The 15,952-nt window shown below is 38.2% G+C and overlaps 2 protein-coding genes across 2 annotated transcripts; both read right to left on the bottom strand.

The window, feature by feature from the left end:
* Positions 1-2,032: 2,032 nt before the first annotated feature.
* On the bottom strand, positions 2,033-5,914 carry LOC129267019 (trace amine-associated receptor 4-like). The gene is made up of 2 exons (XM_054904771.2): positions 4,749-5,914; positions 2,033-3,552 (listed from the first exon to the last, which is right to left on the bottom strand). Exons 1-2 carry the CDS (start codon positions 5,526-5,528, stop codon positions 3,247-3,249), a joined length of 1,086 nt encoding a protein of 361 aa, XP_054760746.2. The 5' UTR covers positions 5,529-5,914; the 3' UTR covers positions 2,033-3,246.
* A 1,859-nt stretch (positions 5,915-7,773) lies between these two features.
* LOC129266717 (5-hydroxytryptamine receptor 2A-like) lies at positions 7,774-10,115 on the bottom strand. The gene is made up of 2 exons (XM_054904533.2): positions 9,330-10,115; positions 7,774-8,076 (listed from the first exon to the last, which is right to left on the bottom strand). The coding sequence occupies exons 1-2, from the start codon at positions 10,113-10,115 to the stop codon at positions 7,774-7,776; spliced, it is 1,089 nt and encodes a 362-aa protein (XP_054760508.2).
* Positions 10,116-15,952: the final 5,837 nt, after the last annotated feature.

A 15,952-nucleotide genomic window follows, 5' to 3' on the forward strand; every position in this document is an offset into this window, starting at 1 on the left:
ATATTGTATTTCACGCTTCTCTCTTTCCTTTTCTGTTTTTCTTAACGCCACTGTGAACATGATTTTTTTTCATTGTTCTCGAGCATACCAGCAAAGCTCCATGTGGCAGTAGCATAAGTGAGTAAAAAAGGAGGGGCACATTAAGGCACATGTGGCAAAAACATGCCTAATATAAGTCCCGAGCGAGCGAAGTGGGCGAAAAAAAATCACCTTTTCATGAGAATCTAACTTTGAGAAAGATTTTGGCATGATATTCAGAAAATAACACAATATATATTTCACTTTTCCTATGCTTTTCTTTCCTCATTTTTCTCTTTTGTTCTTGGATGTAGAACTTTTGTGCCATACCACAAACCTTTCCATCTCTATGCCACTGCTATTCGGGTGGGGTCCGGGGGTAGAGCCCCCGGAAACCCTTGATTCTAAAGCCATTTTAAACCTTACAGATGGCCACTATTTTTAATCAAATTGCGGGTTTAGTTTTTAGACAAGGCATTAATTCAACGCAGTTGCGTAATAAACAAAATATTTTGAGGGGCACAACACAGCAAATGCGGGAAAATTAGTAAAATTCGCCACCGAGCTAAAAATTGATTTTGCCTTTTGGAATGAAATTCTAATTACGTGATAGATTTTTCATTATATTCAATTAAATAACATATTTCATTGTTTCCCATTCATTCGATTTTGGTGGCAGCACTGTATAAGACTTGGTTCTTCTAAGCTGTCTCCACATTCTTATATTGATATTTTGTTTATTACTATGTATATTTATGTGTTTTTATGAATGAAATAAATTGAAATAGAATTTCTTTGCCTCCTTTATGTTCTTTTGTTTCCCCGTGGCTGTGGAACCACGCCTGCACCCCCCTCCCCCTGTACTTCAATAATTGAAGTACATGAAACAGGAAAGGTGCATACAGGGGTCCGTTATAGAGCCCTTTAATTGTAACAGATGAAGAGCCCCTACTGAATTGGGTCTGGGGCAGCTACCGTATGATGGATATGTCTAATCCTTGGCTAACCATTTTGTCTTAATTGCACCCCTTATTGTGTAAAATTTAGCGAGCTTGTAATATACTTCATATACAATCATGCCATCCATCTTTCTTGCCACTCTTCATTTCCAATCCTCGGCAGCGCGTTCGTGTTTTAGCTTCCCTTTTTTTTCGAAGTCCCTTTTCTTCATCTTCCAATTGAGCTTTTGGCTCATTGCATTTTTACCTTCCCGCTTTTGTTTACTATTATTTTATTTCCCTTTCTTATTAATATAGTATTAGTATTTCGGAATGGTGCTTTCTTACATGTCCTTCTTTACTTCCTTTTCCCGCTTTCCTTCCGTTTTCCCTCTTTATGTTTTTTTCTATTATTTCCCCCTTTTCCCTTTTCTTCCCTTTTTTCTTTCTTTCTTTTCCCCGTTTTTGTATTATCCCGGTGAATTTCCATCATTATCACCATCACCACCAACATTATCATCATCATCGTCAACAATAATCAATCATATTCATCACCATCATCCTCCTTATCATCACTGCTATCACCATTACCATCATTATTACCGTCACCATTACCACCTATATTATCATCATCATCATCACTATCAGCATCCTCATCATCCTCATCACCATCATCATCCTTATCATCATCACTACCATCACCAATACCATCACCATTACTATCACCATTACCACCAACATTTTCGTCATCAGGGTCATCATCACTATCAGCATCATCAGCAACGGCTTCCACACCAAGCACTGACAACGACATCAACAACAATGTTCATAATCTGTATCATCATCGCCGTCGTCTAGAAATCAGCACAAATACCGTCACAACCAATATCTTCTTTTATCTACGAATACAGATGTCGAAGTCAAAAGGAGGTCCAATGAAGAAAAGAAAGAATTTTTTTAGGAAAGGATCGACAAGGAGAAGAAAAGGATTGACGGGGGATTTGATGATAAAGTGTAAAAAAGATAAGAACAAGATGATCAATTAAACAAATAATATATCATACTGAGAGTATTTTGATTACTATTTTTAATATAGAGTGAAGTTCGTTCATTATGTCAAATTATGCGGGAGTGATGTGGTCTTGATAATGATACGGAGTTTGTTCTTCATGACTTTATAACATAGATGTAACATAAAATCTAAATATACTATACTGTCTATACAATATACGTGTATGCATTATCCAAGCATTGTCTTGTCATTGCACAAGATACATTTATCATGTGAGCCCGAAATATATAACAAAAAAGAGTATTTGAATTAATACACTTTGAACTAAAATATTAATAAAAAAATGTAAAATAAAGATGGATCTCAACATATAAAATCATCTTCCAAACATGCAATGTGGGGGGGGGGGGGGGTTAATAACCATTACCATTTTCAATCTACACTGTTAGATAATTTATCCTTAAAATAAACGAAGTTTCTACAGCAGAGTATCGAAAACACCTGTAATCTTACCAGATTGCGTAATCTTACAGGAAATTGGTATTTGGTGTATGGAATCTTACAAATTTCCTTAAATAAAACACCCTTTTCCCCTTTTTAAACAGACCTGTTCTGTTAAATTGCAGAAAAATTCCTGTTTTATGAATTTATAGAATGATTCTGTTATTGCTTTCTGCAAAATCTTCTTTTTTCCCTGTAAAATAAGGTTTTTTTAACAGTGTATACCGTTGTCTATATAATTTCATACCCGACAAACCAGCAGGCAATTTTCACAAGTATAGCATATATATATAATGAACAAATCCTTTTATAGTTGATTTCGTAGCTGTAACTCAATGGGAGTAATGAAAGAAATCACTACATTACAGATATACCCATATAAATAGGTACCTCACTTAAGTGTGCTACTTACCTCACTTTGTGTTTGTGACATACTAATGCCGATACAATCAATACGAAGTTCATTTTTACTTTCCTCTAAAATCAACAACATGATATGATGTATAATGGTTTAATTTTTATTGAGCAATAAATTATTCACAATAAGAACTTCAATATCTAGAGTTATAGAACTTTAAAAAAGATTTCCCAAACAGGAGAGTTAATTAGATATAAGTGTATTTTTAAATCCAATTTGCTATTACCGTTTAGAACCTTACCGGTCGTTCTCAGGAGCTATAGGACACTGAGAATCGTAAGATTCAGTCAATTGATAATCAGACTTCAAATTACAAATGCAACGATTCCAAACCCGCCATAATTAAATGAAACAGAGGACTATTTGCCTCTGCAGTACCGGATAGGGTGGCGGATCAAACCGAATACGGTTTTCCGAAACAGCGGCTGCGAGACAACGTAGCAAAGCGGATTAAGTAAGCTATTCACGTAGACCAGCCAACCGGGTACCAAATGCGCCCAGTCAGGAAGCCGCGGATAGATGAATGTCGGTTCAATTGAGTAGATAAAGGAGATGACAGAAACTGGAAACCAGGTAATAAAGAAAGCGATGACGATGAAGAGGAGTGTCTTTGTGGCGCTGCGAACCTCGGATGCTGATTCACGCTTGACTGCTTTCTGACCACCCTAGTGGGGAAAATATTCATAGATAAAAATAAAAGTCATGAATTTCATATAAACATACCGCGTGGAGATTGTATGGTGTCAGCTTACATGCGGGACGTTACAACATTGGTTTATACGTGTATGTAATAACTGATTCTGTGCATCACCAGGATAAAGAGTGTGATAATAACAATAGTAATGATATGTAACATTTGTATAGCGCTTAATACCAATGTTTCAAAGCGCTGCATACTATTTACCCCGGATTTTGCACGGCTACCCTGATCGGACGTTCGAGCATTCAAGGAATTCCTTCCTACCATGAAGGCCTACCCGTTTACTTCACCTGGGTGGAGAGTGACAAATGTAGATAAATGCCTTGCCAAAGGACGGGTATGGGGATTCGAACCTCAGACCTTGTAGTTCAAATTCATGAGACTTATCCACTGAGACGCCATACCTCTACATGAATTAACTTTTATGACTAATTATGGCTACGCAATGCTCTGTGTATTCAATTCATTGCTTAACTATGGAAAGACCTTTGCAGGGATGTACTTTAGGGCGGCCTCAAGGCCAAATTTTGCCGTCCTTAGCCTCGGCCACGAGCGTATGGGAGAAGGCTTTCTCCAGCCGCCTCGTGACACGGAAGTACCGGCCTTGACTACATCCCTGGTTCTGTGTTAACATGATTAAGATCACTGTCATTTTTATCCCAAGAAGCCAATCTTTTGTTTTTGGAATTGCAACTTTGAGTACATGAACGAGTAAAGGAGTGTACCATATACCGGGGTTGCTTTCAAGACATTGAAAACCCTCGATCGAAGTTTGTGCCTTGTTTATCAAGTCGACTTGTTCTTCCTTTTTATGGAGCCAATTTTTATATGGTGGCATGAAAAGCATGGAGATGGAATGCGATTGATTTTTGCCTATGCAGGGATGACTACGCTCTTGGAATTGCATTGTCTTCTGACGTACCGTATCCAAACACAGGGCTGTACACTCCCTTACGAATACGAAAGAACGGAATTATGAATGATTATGCTGACCCGTAGACACATACGGTTCTCAAGTAGGGGATTCGACCCCTTTCACTTCCTTCCCCTTTTCCTCCCCATATTTTTCTTGTTTTTGAAATTTTTCAAGTAAGGGACTCGCTCGAACCCCCGGAACAACCCCCGGCTACGGGCTTTGATGTGGAATTAATGAATACTCACAGATTCTATGGTAGTAATGGGGCCTTCTTTGGAATCACCAGCGTCGTCACCACCGTCCGATTTGCTCTGCCGCGACCATGAAGTGTCCCTATTAAATTCTTCGCCGATGTGTTTTCTACCGGCTATCTTTTGGATCTTCACGAAGATCCGCACATAGATTATCAGCATGATTGTGAAAGGGATGATGAACCGGATGAATACTGGTACTATCTGGCCGATCGGGTTCACGAAATGCCAAACGATGCAGCCGGAAGTGTTGTTGAAGTCCATGACGAAGTCGGGAATCGTCGAAAAACCGAACCAGAATAGGATCGATGCAGCCCAAACGGAAATATTTGCGTAGATCGCCTTTCGCTTGCTCCTGGTGGTGAAATGCCCGATGGGATCGTAGGTTGCTCGGTGTCTATCAATGCAGATAGTGATGATGATCAGATTTGATACAAACTGGACGCTGCTGAAGACACCGTAGAAGATCCGGCACGAGTTGTTACCCGGGAATGGGAATCGTCTAAAATAGGTGTGCAAGGATGTCACGATGATGACAAACCCAAAGAGAAAGTCCGAGATCGCAAGGTTTATGATGAAGTAGTTGTTGTAGCCACGGAGTCGTTTTTCGACGGCAAATGCTGCCAGGCTGAGACCATTGGTCGTGATGATAAGGGCCACTAGGAGCAGCGGTAGGAGTAGGGCGTGGAGACCTCGTCTCTCATCATCCGTTTCCGTCGCTACTGTTTCTTGTTGCTCCTGAAAAACTTCGGTCGTATTCCCGTCCGCGTACATGACTCTCACTACGGAGCTGGAAATTATGTTTCTAAATTTTTGAATTTTACTAGTGGCACTATAATCGTTGCATGAAGGATAACTTACTACTGTTAGATTCTTATCAAACCCAATACAAATATGGCTACATGCTCTTGCTGACCGTCACTCAAGGTAGTACTTCGATACTAAAATGCTTTGACTTATATACGAGGCAGTTTCCCTTGAAAGCAATATCATTCAAGGCGGTATCTTTTGATATGGATATCACTTTTTCAATAGATAGTTAGAATAAAAAGATTCAGTGACGAAAGGTACTATTTCATTGTAAGATATTGAGTAGAAGCGTTATGTATAACACGGTAGGAGATAAGTGGTTGTGTAACTATATCGATCTTTTGGTTAATAAAGGTACACTGTACAGGCCTGCGTAGAAGCGTTATGTATAACACGGTAGGAGATAAGTGGTTGTGTAACTATATCGATCTGTTGGTTAATAAAGGTACACTGTACAGGCATGCGTGTATTGAGGACACGATAATATAGGCCTATAGATATCTTAAAGGATACCACATGGGATAAATCAATAGTTCATAAATCATAAGAACATTGAGAACAGAAGAAGATACAGTGCAGTGAACAGAGGCATAGTGAGCCAAATACTAGGACCGCAGCATGGCGTATGTCTGAGGAAAGGTTTCTAAAGGATCAGGAACAAATAAAGAGAGAAAGTGAAAATATTTGCCTTTTTAAAATAGAATTCTTAATTTTGATAAATGTTGACATGGTATTAATAACGTTGAAATATTATCACACGTCACCATTTCATTCCCCTTCCCGGCCGCGTCAGACCAAAAGATGGGAGTTGCTGCTACCCTCGTCGATCTGGCTCTACACAGCGGTTGCCGGGCCGACGATCAATATTGGGCAAAGTGAATTTTCGGAGTATTCCATTACATGTCTATTTCGAAAAATAAAATACGGAATTTTATCTTTTCTTTTCTTGTTCGTAAAACTTTGGGGGCCAGCGCCCCAATGCCCCCGTATCTATACAGCAGCGATATCGACGTGTCCCTGATTAATTCATTCATCGCTTCTGACAAAAAGATATTTTGTTTCTACATGTATTAGGTATAATAGTGTTTATTTTCAACTGTTCTTACAAAGACGGTGGCCTACGCGAGAAAGTGCCTTTATTCACGCATTAAAGATGTTTTTATTTCCCTAGGAGAATGCAAAAAGAGAAAAGGCAAGTACATGTATCTCTATCTAACTGTCTAAGAATAATTTATTTTTAGCAAAGCAAGGCAAAGTATGGCAATGACATCAGGTGTTGGGTAACTAAAATCATTTTTGCCATGTAAGAACGCAACTATGCTTTCGTAACAACTTACCCTGGAAACAGAAAGAGGTTATGACATACTTGCATTATGAATTTGAATGATATTGCACCCCAATGTTTTCTCTCTCTCAAATACCCTTTGTCTTTGACCACGCTGGAGAATGAATTTCGTGCAAAATAGACCATATATATTTCACGAGGATGGTGATGTGTTTTAATGATAATGGTAATGATGATGATGATGACGACAATGATGACGATAGTGATGATAACATAAAGAAAGAAACGCTGTTATATGCATGTGAGGGAGTGATAAAAAGACTAGTACACATATTCTGATCTCGTGTTTACTTTAGAACTCTGGTCTAATTTTGTGGTTTAACTATGGATAGCCAATTGTGACACCAATCTCTAACATTACAGGTTCATTCCATAAGTACATTTGACATTAAAACCATTTATAACTTTCTGGGGATGGCGAATAAAGGAAAGACAAAAGACCGCTGTAAACGTAAAAAACATGCAATGTAAAGATAATTTTGACATGTTCAACAAGTTAAGATTGCCTTCAGAAAACGGGCCATTGTGCGCCTGTGAGAGTGAGCACAAGGATATTAATCTATGGTTTATGTTACCCCATAAATCAAATTCTTTTTAAAATACCAAACATATACCTGAATGATTACCAGAAATGTGTGTGTGTGTGTGTGAACATCGTACAACAAACCAAAAGTGTCTGGGCATTAATTCACCATAGAACACGATGTGAAACTATGATTTCGTGTTCATATTCATCTTTTATCTTAACAGAATGTGTGTCTAATAAGAAGTCCAAAAGATTCTACACTAGATTTTGAAACTACGTTTTGTAATAAATCGTATTTCTGAGTCTATATCGTGGTAAAGCGGGTGGGGGTAATTATCCTAGCAACGACAATACCGGATAGGGCGGCAGAGCAAACCAAATACGGTTTTCCTAAAGAGCGGTTGGGAGATGACGTAACAGATTGGATTGAGTAGACCGTTCACGTAAACGATCCAAATAGGTATCCAATAAGCCCAGAGGGGTATCCGCGGATAGCCGAGCGTTGGATCGATAGCGATGACAATCGACATAAGAGACATTGGGAACCACGTGATGAAGAAGGCCATGACGATGAAGAGTAGGGTCTTGGTGGCGCTTCGAACCTCTGAGGCCGACTCACGATTTGCGGCTTTCTGAACTCCCTAGAGAAAACGAACCGACAAAGGAACAAAAAGGCAGCTGTAAGTGAATAAAATTCATGAAGCAACTCAAGAAAATATTCAGTCAAGTACTCAATAAATTAAACGATAAAAAAACCAAGAAAATATATCTTTGAATGAAGAAAGAAATCAACAAGTGTGACACCTACTACAGTCCGGGCATACGTCCAGATGAATCGCAACAGAGAATTAAACAATTCTAAGATATGAGAATGTGTTAGCTATTATCGCCGATGGCATTGTCTTGAGAAATCAAAGTGAGTTATCGTGATGTCTTTTTTTCGCATAATTGGTGAGAGCACTATAAACCACTTTGTCTTAACTTTAATCATGGTGACTTGTGGACCAATCACTCATAAGTCTATTAAAGTGGCAATTATCTACTCCCCCAAACTTTGCAGACATGGCCTCTTCCGTAGTTTTCTTCATTATCGTTACTCATTTTATAAAATGATAAAAAATAGTATTTGTAAAAATAATTATATGGGCGCGTCTTGGTCTAGTGGTTCTGACTCTCGCCTTTCAAACAGAGGGCCGTGGGTTCAAATCCTAGCCATGGTGTGTTTTCTTTCAGCAAGAAATTTATCCATAGTGTGCTGCACTCGACCCAGGTGAGGTAAATGGGTACCGGCAGGAAGTAATTCTTCAAAAAGCTGTGCGCACCAGAATCGGTAGACTAGCTTAGCCGGGGTAATATAGGAGCGCCTTGAGCACCTAGCTAGGTGGATACGTGCGCTATACAAATCCTATATTTTATTATTACTCATGTTATCCCAATTTTTATATAATGTATCCGTATCCATAAAAGGATATAATATGACTGTATTGGAACTGATTTTTAACTAACAAGACAATTCATCTTTTTATAGACAACTTTGATGTTGGTTAACGTAACAGATGCGATTTTTCTCACCTCCACGCAGAATGAATTTTATTAGAACACAATAAATTTATTGAAAATGTCCGTCGAATGACAATGAATAGCTGCGAGGCCTTTGAAGACATTTGGTGAACCGCAACAGATGTTCGTCTAAGTGACAGGAAATTGCAAATATGTCATTTGTCCAGAGTCCAGGGCAAAACTATTGTTTTGATTCACCACTTTTCGAAAAATATTTCTTGGTTGCTCATTGTCAGGAATGGCATTTGACAATACATCTTCTATGTTATTGAAAGCGTTCTCTCGTGACTACACCTATAAAACGGAACAGAAAAGAAAGAAGTGTGCTACTTACAGATATGGTCTTTACTTGGGGGCGCTGTTTATTTTCCTTGACATCACCTTCCGGTAGGCTATGATCTGACACTGTGGTATCTTCGGTAAACTCCTTGTCGATGTGCCTTCCACCGGCGATCCCTCGAATCTTTTTGAAGATCCGTATGTAGAGAATCAACGTTATGGTGAAAGGGATGATGAAGCGGATCAGTACGGCCGACAATTGGGCGATTGGGAACACAGAATACCAGTGAAGACACTCTGAACTAAGCCGAAACTGCAGAATATAGTCAGGAACCGTCGAGTATGAAAACCAGAAAACAAAAGAAACGATCCACACGCAGATGTTGGTGTAGAGCGCCGTTCGCTTTCTTCGTCTTGTGAAATGTCCGATGGGATTATAGGTTGCCCGGTGTCTGTCAACGCAGATGGTGACGATGATCAGGTTAGATACGAATTGGATGCTGTTGCTTACACCGTAGAACACCTTGCACCTAACCGGAAAGGGAAAGGGAAGACGCCCAAGGTACATGTGTAAGCATGTAATGACGAGAAAAATCCCGAAGATAAAGTCCGAAATCGTAAGGTTTATGATGAAGTAGTTGTTGTAGCCACGCAGCTGTTTCTCGACGGCAAAGGCGGCCAGGCAGATACCATTGATCGCAATCATAATGATCACGAAAACCAGGAGTAACAACGGGATCCATCGATTTCTATCAGGCTCTGTACCTACTTCTGTAAGTTCTGTACCTGCTATTTCTGTATGTTCTTGAAGTAATTCAGTTGTATTGCCTTCAGCGTACATGGTCGATTATTGGCTCTGTGATCGGACAAGTACACTTCCTGGTTTAAAGAATCTCTCTTCTGAAGAGGATTGAAAGATACTCTCAGGGTCTTTGGCCAAGTTGGTCTGATCTAATTTCCCAATTGCTGAACAACTCTATTTAACCCATCACTAAATATATGTATATTTGCAGTCACGCCTATTATACGCCCCATTCGCGTGACACGCAATATTATTTTTTTCTCAACTTATAAAGGTTTTGCATTAAATTTCAACTAAGTGCATTTAGTACCGTCATGATTAAAAAATTAATTTAATTTAAAGCACTTATTGAACATTTAGTAAAACTAAATCTATCGATTAGATGACAAAGAGAGATGAACCCACATTTGCAAATTTTGAAGAGATAGAAAAAAAAAGAGTGGGGGAGGAGAATGAGAGGAAGAGAGGGCGAGAGAGAGAGAGATGGGGGATGACAGCAATCATTAAATGCAATTTTAGAACCGAAAAAGAATCTTGACAAATTCAATAAAATTTGTTTCGGGCACCGTTTACACAAATATTTACAATAAATTAAAGAAAAATTTACAACGCCGAAACGAGAAAACGGTCGAAATAGCATAATGATCAACATACACACTATGATGATTATCAAGCTATGAACATCGTTTTTTTGCTATTTGAAATTGATCACAAATCTTTGTGTTACCGTCCCCGTAGCGTGTTCTTTTGCCAAGCGAAAAATCGATTTCCCCATGAATAGGGGAAATAAAAAGAAATAAAGTATTTCGTTGACCGTTGGTTTCTACTTTTTGAAAAAGAGATCGATTTTTAATGATTTATAAGGAAATTATTTCGTTTGGTAAAAAACGAGGACAACCTCATTTTAGATTGGCAACACTAATCTTCAAGTATGCTATTAAGTGTATCATACATGAAGGTTGAGAATAGTCTCTTGATATTTTCCGTGGTACCAAAGAAAACAAACTTCAAATCGTAAAGAATATAATCAATATCACCCAACTGAATAAGTCTTAATTCTGAATCATCTCTTTTACATTCAATAAAAGATCTCTAAGACTTCTAATCTTTCAATAGTGGTGCGTCCTTTAAAGATTGAGGGGAAAGAGGTAAACTTTTACTATTGATGTTTTCAGAACGACTTAGTATTTCCGTTTAAAATTGATTGATCTTCATCTTGATTTCGTCGAGGCATAGATTTGTTAAAAAGTAATATTATTAGCCCACGATTAGAGTGTCTCAATTAAAAACGAAGACCCTGAGTTTGAATTGATTTATGCGTTCAAATCATGTCATAGAAAATGAACAATTACCTGTATAACTTATAGAACAATGATTTCAATTGGTCAGGGGCATAACAGGGGTCGGTTGCAAGGGGGGGGGGGAGCAAGAGCAAAAAAAATCCCGGTCGTGAACATGCAGTGGCATGTTTAGGGGGAAGATATGATGTATATATATATATATATATATATATATATGAAGCTGCGAGCGAAGCGAGCGAGCAAAAATCTCGATATTTTTATTTTAAAAATCAAATTTGGGATATATTTTTACATAATATTCAGAAAATGATATGATGTCTTACTTTTCTCTCTTTCCTTTTCTGTATTTATGTACGCCACTGTGAATTTGATTTTGTTTATTGTTCGCGAGCATTAGAGCAAAGCTCCATGCAGCAGTGGCATAAGAGTGAGTAAAAAAAAAAGAGGGGCACTGTATGGCACGTGTGGCAAAAAGTTACTTTATATAAGTCCTGAGCGAGCGAAGCGGGCGAAAAAATCACCTTTTCATGAGAATCTAACTTTGAGAAAGATTTTGACATGATATTCAGAAAATAACACAATATCTTACACTTTCCCTTTGCTTTTCTGTCCTCCTTTTCCTTTTTGTTCTTGGATGTAGAACTATTGGGGGCCATAGCACAAACTTTTCCATCTCTATGCCACTGCTATTCGGGTGGGGTCCGGGGGCAGAGACCCCGGAAACCCTTGATTCTAAAACCATTTTAAACCTTACAGATGGCTGCTATTTTTAATCAAATTACGGGTTCAGTTTTTACACAAGACATTAATTCAACGCAGTTGCGTAATAAACCAAATATTTTGAGGGGCACAACACAGCAAATGCGGGATAATTTGTTTAAGTCGCTAGCGAGCGAAAAAGGAATTTGGCTGTTTGAAATGAAATTATAATTACATGAATCACGAGATAGATTTTTCATTATATTCAATCAAACATATTTCATTGTTTTCCATTCATGTGATTTCGTTGTCTCCATGTTTTTTTGCACCCAATGGCTGTGGAACCATGCATGCTCCCCCCCCCCCCTGTACGCCAGTGCTTCAATAATTGACGTAAATTGACTTCATAGAGCCCTTTAATATTAACAGATGAAGAGCCCCTACTGAATAGGGTCTGGGGCAGCTACAAAAGGATGGATATGTCTAACCCTTGGCTAACCATTTTGTCTTGATTGCACCCGTTATTGTATAAAACTTAGCAAGCTTGTAATATACTTCATATACATTCATGCCATCCATCTTTCTTCCCGTTCTTTATTTCCAATCCTCGGCAGCGCGTTCGTGTTTTAGCTTCTCTTTTTTTTTTAGAAGTCCCTTTTCTTCGTTTTCCAATTGAGCTTTTTGCTCATTCCATTTTACCTTCATTTCCCGCTTTTGTTTACTATTATTTTATTTCCTTTTTTTACTAATACAGTAGTATTTCGGAATGGTGCTTTCTTACATGTTCTTCTTTACTTCCTTTTCCCGCTTTCCTTCCGTTTTCCCTCTTTATGTTTTTTTATTATTTCCCCCCTTTTCCCTTTTCTTCCTTTTTTTCTTTCTTTCTTTTCCCCGTTTTTGTATTATCCCGGTGAAATCCGCCAGGGGGGCAGCCTGCCCCCGCCTGTTACGCCACTGTGTAGATAACTTAGTGTAGTAATAACGTGGCATAATCGGTGTGTTGGTTCAGTAAGTAGAGAATAACAGGGGCGTAGTAGCAGTGGCGTAGCTAGGATTTTTTTCCTGGGGGGCACTGGGGGGTCCTTGCTTTTTCAGGGGGGGGGGGCACAATTTTTCCGGTGTGTGTGTGTATGTGTCACAAGGGCGGATCCGACTATCGCCAATAGGGGACGGGGCCCGAAATTATCTTCACCTAATAATAAACAGTTCTTGTATAGCGCATATCACGATTATGAATAATGTCTCTATGCGCTTCCAAAGGACTTGGATATTATTACCCCAGCTGTAGCTTGGTAGCTCACCTATATTTTCCCCGATCAGTCACTTCTTAGTTTTATTCTTATAAAACAACATAAACATGAAATAATCTCATAAGCCTTATAAAAAGCGCGAGCGCGAGCGATTTTTTTTTACTTTCATGTATTTTGTCCTGAAAATGTGATATTCTGGGCAATGTTATGTATGATCCTCAACAAGATTCGTATGTAACTAGATGATAACTGCGAACGCCAAGCGCGAGCAGAAATTTATATTAATTGTTCTAGCATTATCGAAAAGGGACTTGTTAAGGACTGCTTATAGTTACCCACGAAGACGGTATATATTTCAATAATGGGAGCGCGAAGCGCGAGCAAAAAATTTATATAGTAACATGAAATATTTTTTTTGTGCAAGTCTTCCCCTCACGTACATTATTTCATTCACTCCTCTTCCTCCTCTTATTTTCCTTTTCTTTTTTCTGTTCTTTCTCCTTCTTCTCTGTTTTTCTTTTCTTCTTTCTCCCTTGTTTTCTTTTTTTTTGCTCTGCCAATTTTTTTCAGGGTGGGGGGGGGGGCACCTGGGGGGGCACACCAAATCTCAGGGGGGCACGTGCCCCCCCCCCGTAGCTACGCCACTGCGTAGTAGTAGGGGTCGATGGCCACGGGGGGGGGGGGTAAAAAAACAAAATTTCCTGGTCTTATCATGATGTGAAGAATTATGAACATAATTTTTCATGATTGTACGCAACTTCTTGAAATTCAGTATTTTTGGGGGGTCTTGATGGTTAAATCAGCACTATAAACGCCACAATAACATAACCATTATTCACCTTCATCAATAACATCACCATCATGATCATCACCATCGCAATCATCCTCCTCATCATCACCACTATCATTATAATCGTCGTTATTACCATCACTACCATCATCCTCATCCTAATCACCATTACTATCATTATCAACATCATCATTACCACTAACATTATCATCACCATCATCATCACCATCATCAACATCACTATCATCATCATCGTCGTCATTATCACAATCACCATTACCACCAACATTATCATCATCATCATCATCATCATCATCACTATCAGCATCATCATCATCATCACTATCAACATCATCATTACCACTAACATTATCATCATCATCACCATCACCATCGCCATTACCATCATTATCACCATTACCACCAACGTTATCATCATCATCGTCACCATCATCAATCATAATCATCACCATCATCATCACTATCATCATCATAATCTTTATCACCATCACCATCATCCTCCTTATCATCACTGCTATCACCATTACCATCATTATTACCGTCACCATTACCACCAATATTATCATCATCATCATCATCACTATCAGCATCCTCATCATCCTCATCACCATCATCATTCTTATCATCATCACTACCATCACCAATACCATCACCATTACTATCACCATTACCACCAACATTTTCGTCATCAGGGTCATCATCACTATCATCATCATCAGCAACGACTTCCACACCAAGCACTGACAACGACACTAACAACAATGTTCATAATCTGTATCATCAACGCCGTCGTCGTCTAAAAATCAGCCCAAATACCGTCACAATCAATATATTCTTTTATCTACGAATACAGAAGTCGAAGTCAAAAGAGAGGTGCAATGAAGAAAGGAAAAAAAAGATTTTTTTTTAAGGAAAGGATCGACAAGGAGAAGAAAAAGATTGACGGGGGATTTGATGATAAAGTGTAAAAAGATAATGAAAACAAGATGATCAACAACAACAAAAAAATTATACATATCATACTGAAGGTATTCTGGTTATTATTTTTAGTACATAGAGTGAAGTTCGTTCATAATGTCAGATTATGCGGGAGTGATGTGATCTTAATAATAAGAGTTTGTTATGACTTCATAACATAGATATAACATAAAATCTACTTATACTATACTCTCTATACAATATACATGTATGCATTATCCAAGCATTGCCGTGTTATTACACAAGATACATTAATCATGTGAGCCCCAAATATATAACAAAATAGAGTATTTGAATTAATACACTTGGAACTAAAATATTAATGAAAAAAAGTAAAATTTAGATGGATCTCAACAGATATAATTTTATTCAAAACATACAATGGGGGGGGGGGGGAGATTGATTACACTTACCATTTTCAATCTGTACCGTTGTCTATATGATTTCATACCCGACAAACCAACGGGCAGTTTTCACAAGTAATACATAGACAAGAGAAAAATCATTTTGTCGTTGATTTCGTAGCTGTAACTCAATAGGAGTGGTGAAACAAATTACCACATTACAGATATACCCATATAAAAAGATACCATCTCATAATCAGAATTTTAATATTTTTCTTTTACCTATACGTTTTTTGTGTTTTTGACATACTAATGCCAATACATAAAAGACCAAGTTCATTTTTACTTTCCTCTAAAATCAACAACAAAATTAATTGATCAGTGATTCTGAGGTGTAATGACTTATTTTTTATTTAGCAATAAATTTATTCACAATAAGAACTTCAATATCTAGAATTAGATCCGAACACTAGCGTACCTACGGGGGGGGGGC

Source organism: Lytechinus pictus, chromosome 8 (assembly GCF_037042905.1).
Source record: "Lytechinus pictus isolate F3 Inbred chromosome 8, Lp3.0, whole genome shotgun sequence".
NCBI classification, from domain to species: Eukaryota; Metazoa; Echinodermata; class Echinoidea; order Temnopleuroida; family Toxopneustidae; genus Lytechinus; species Lytechinus pictus.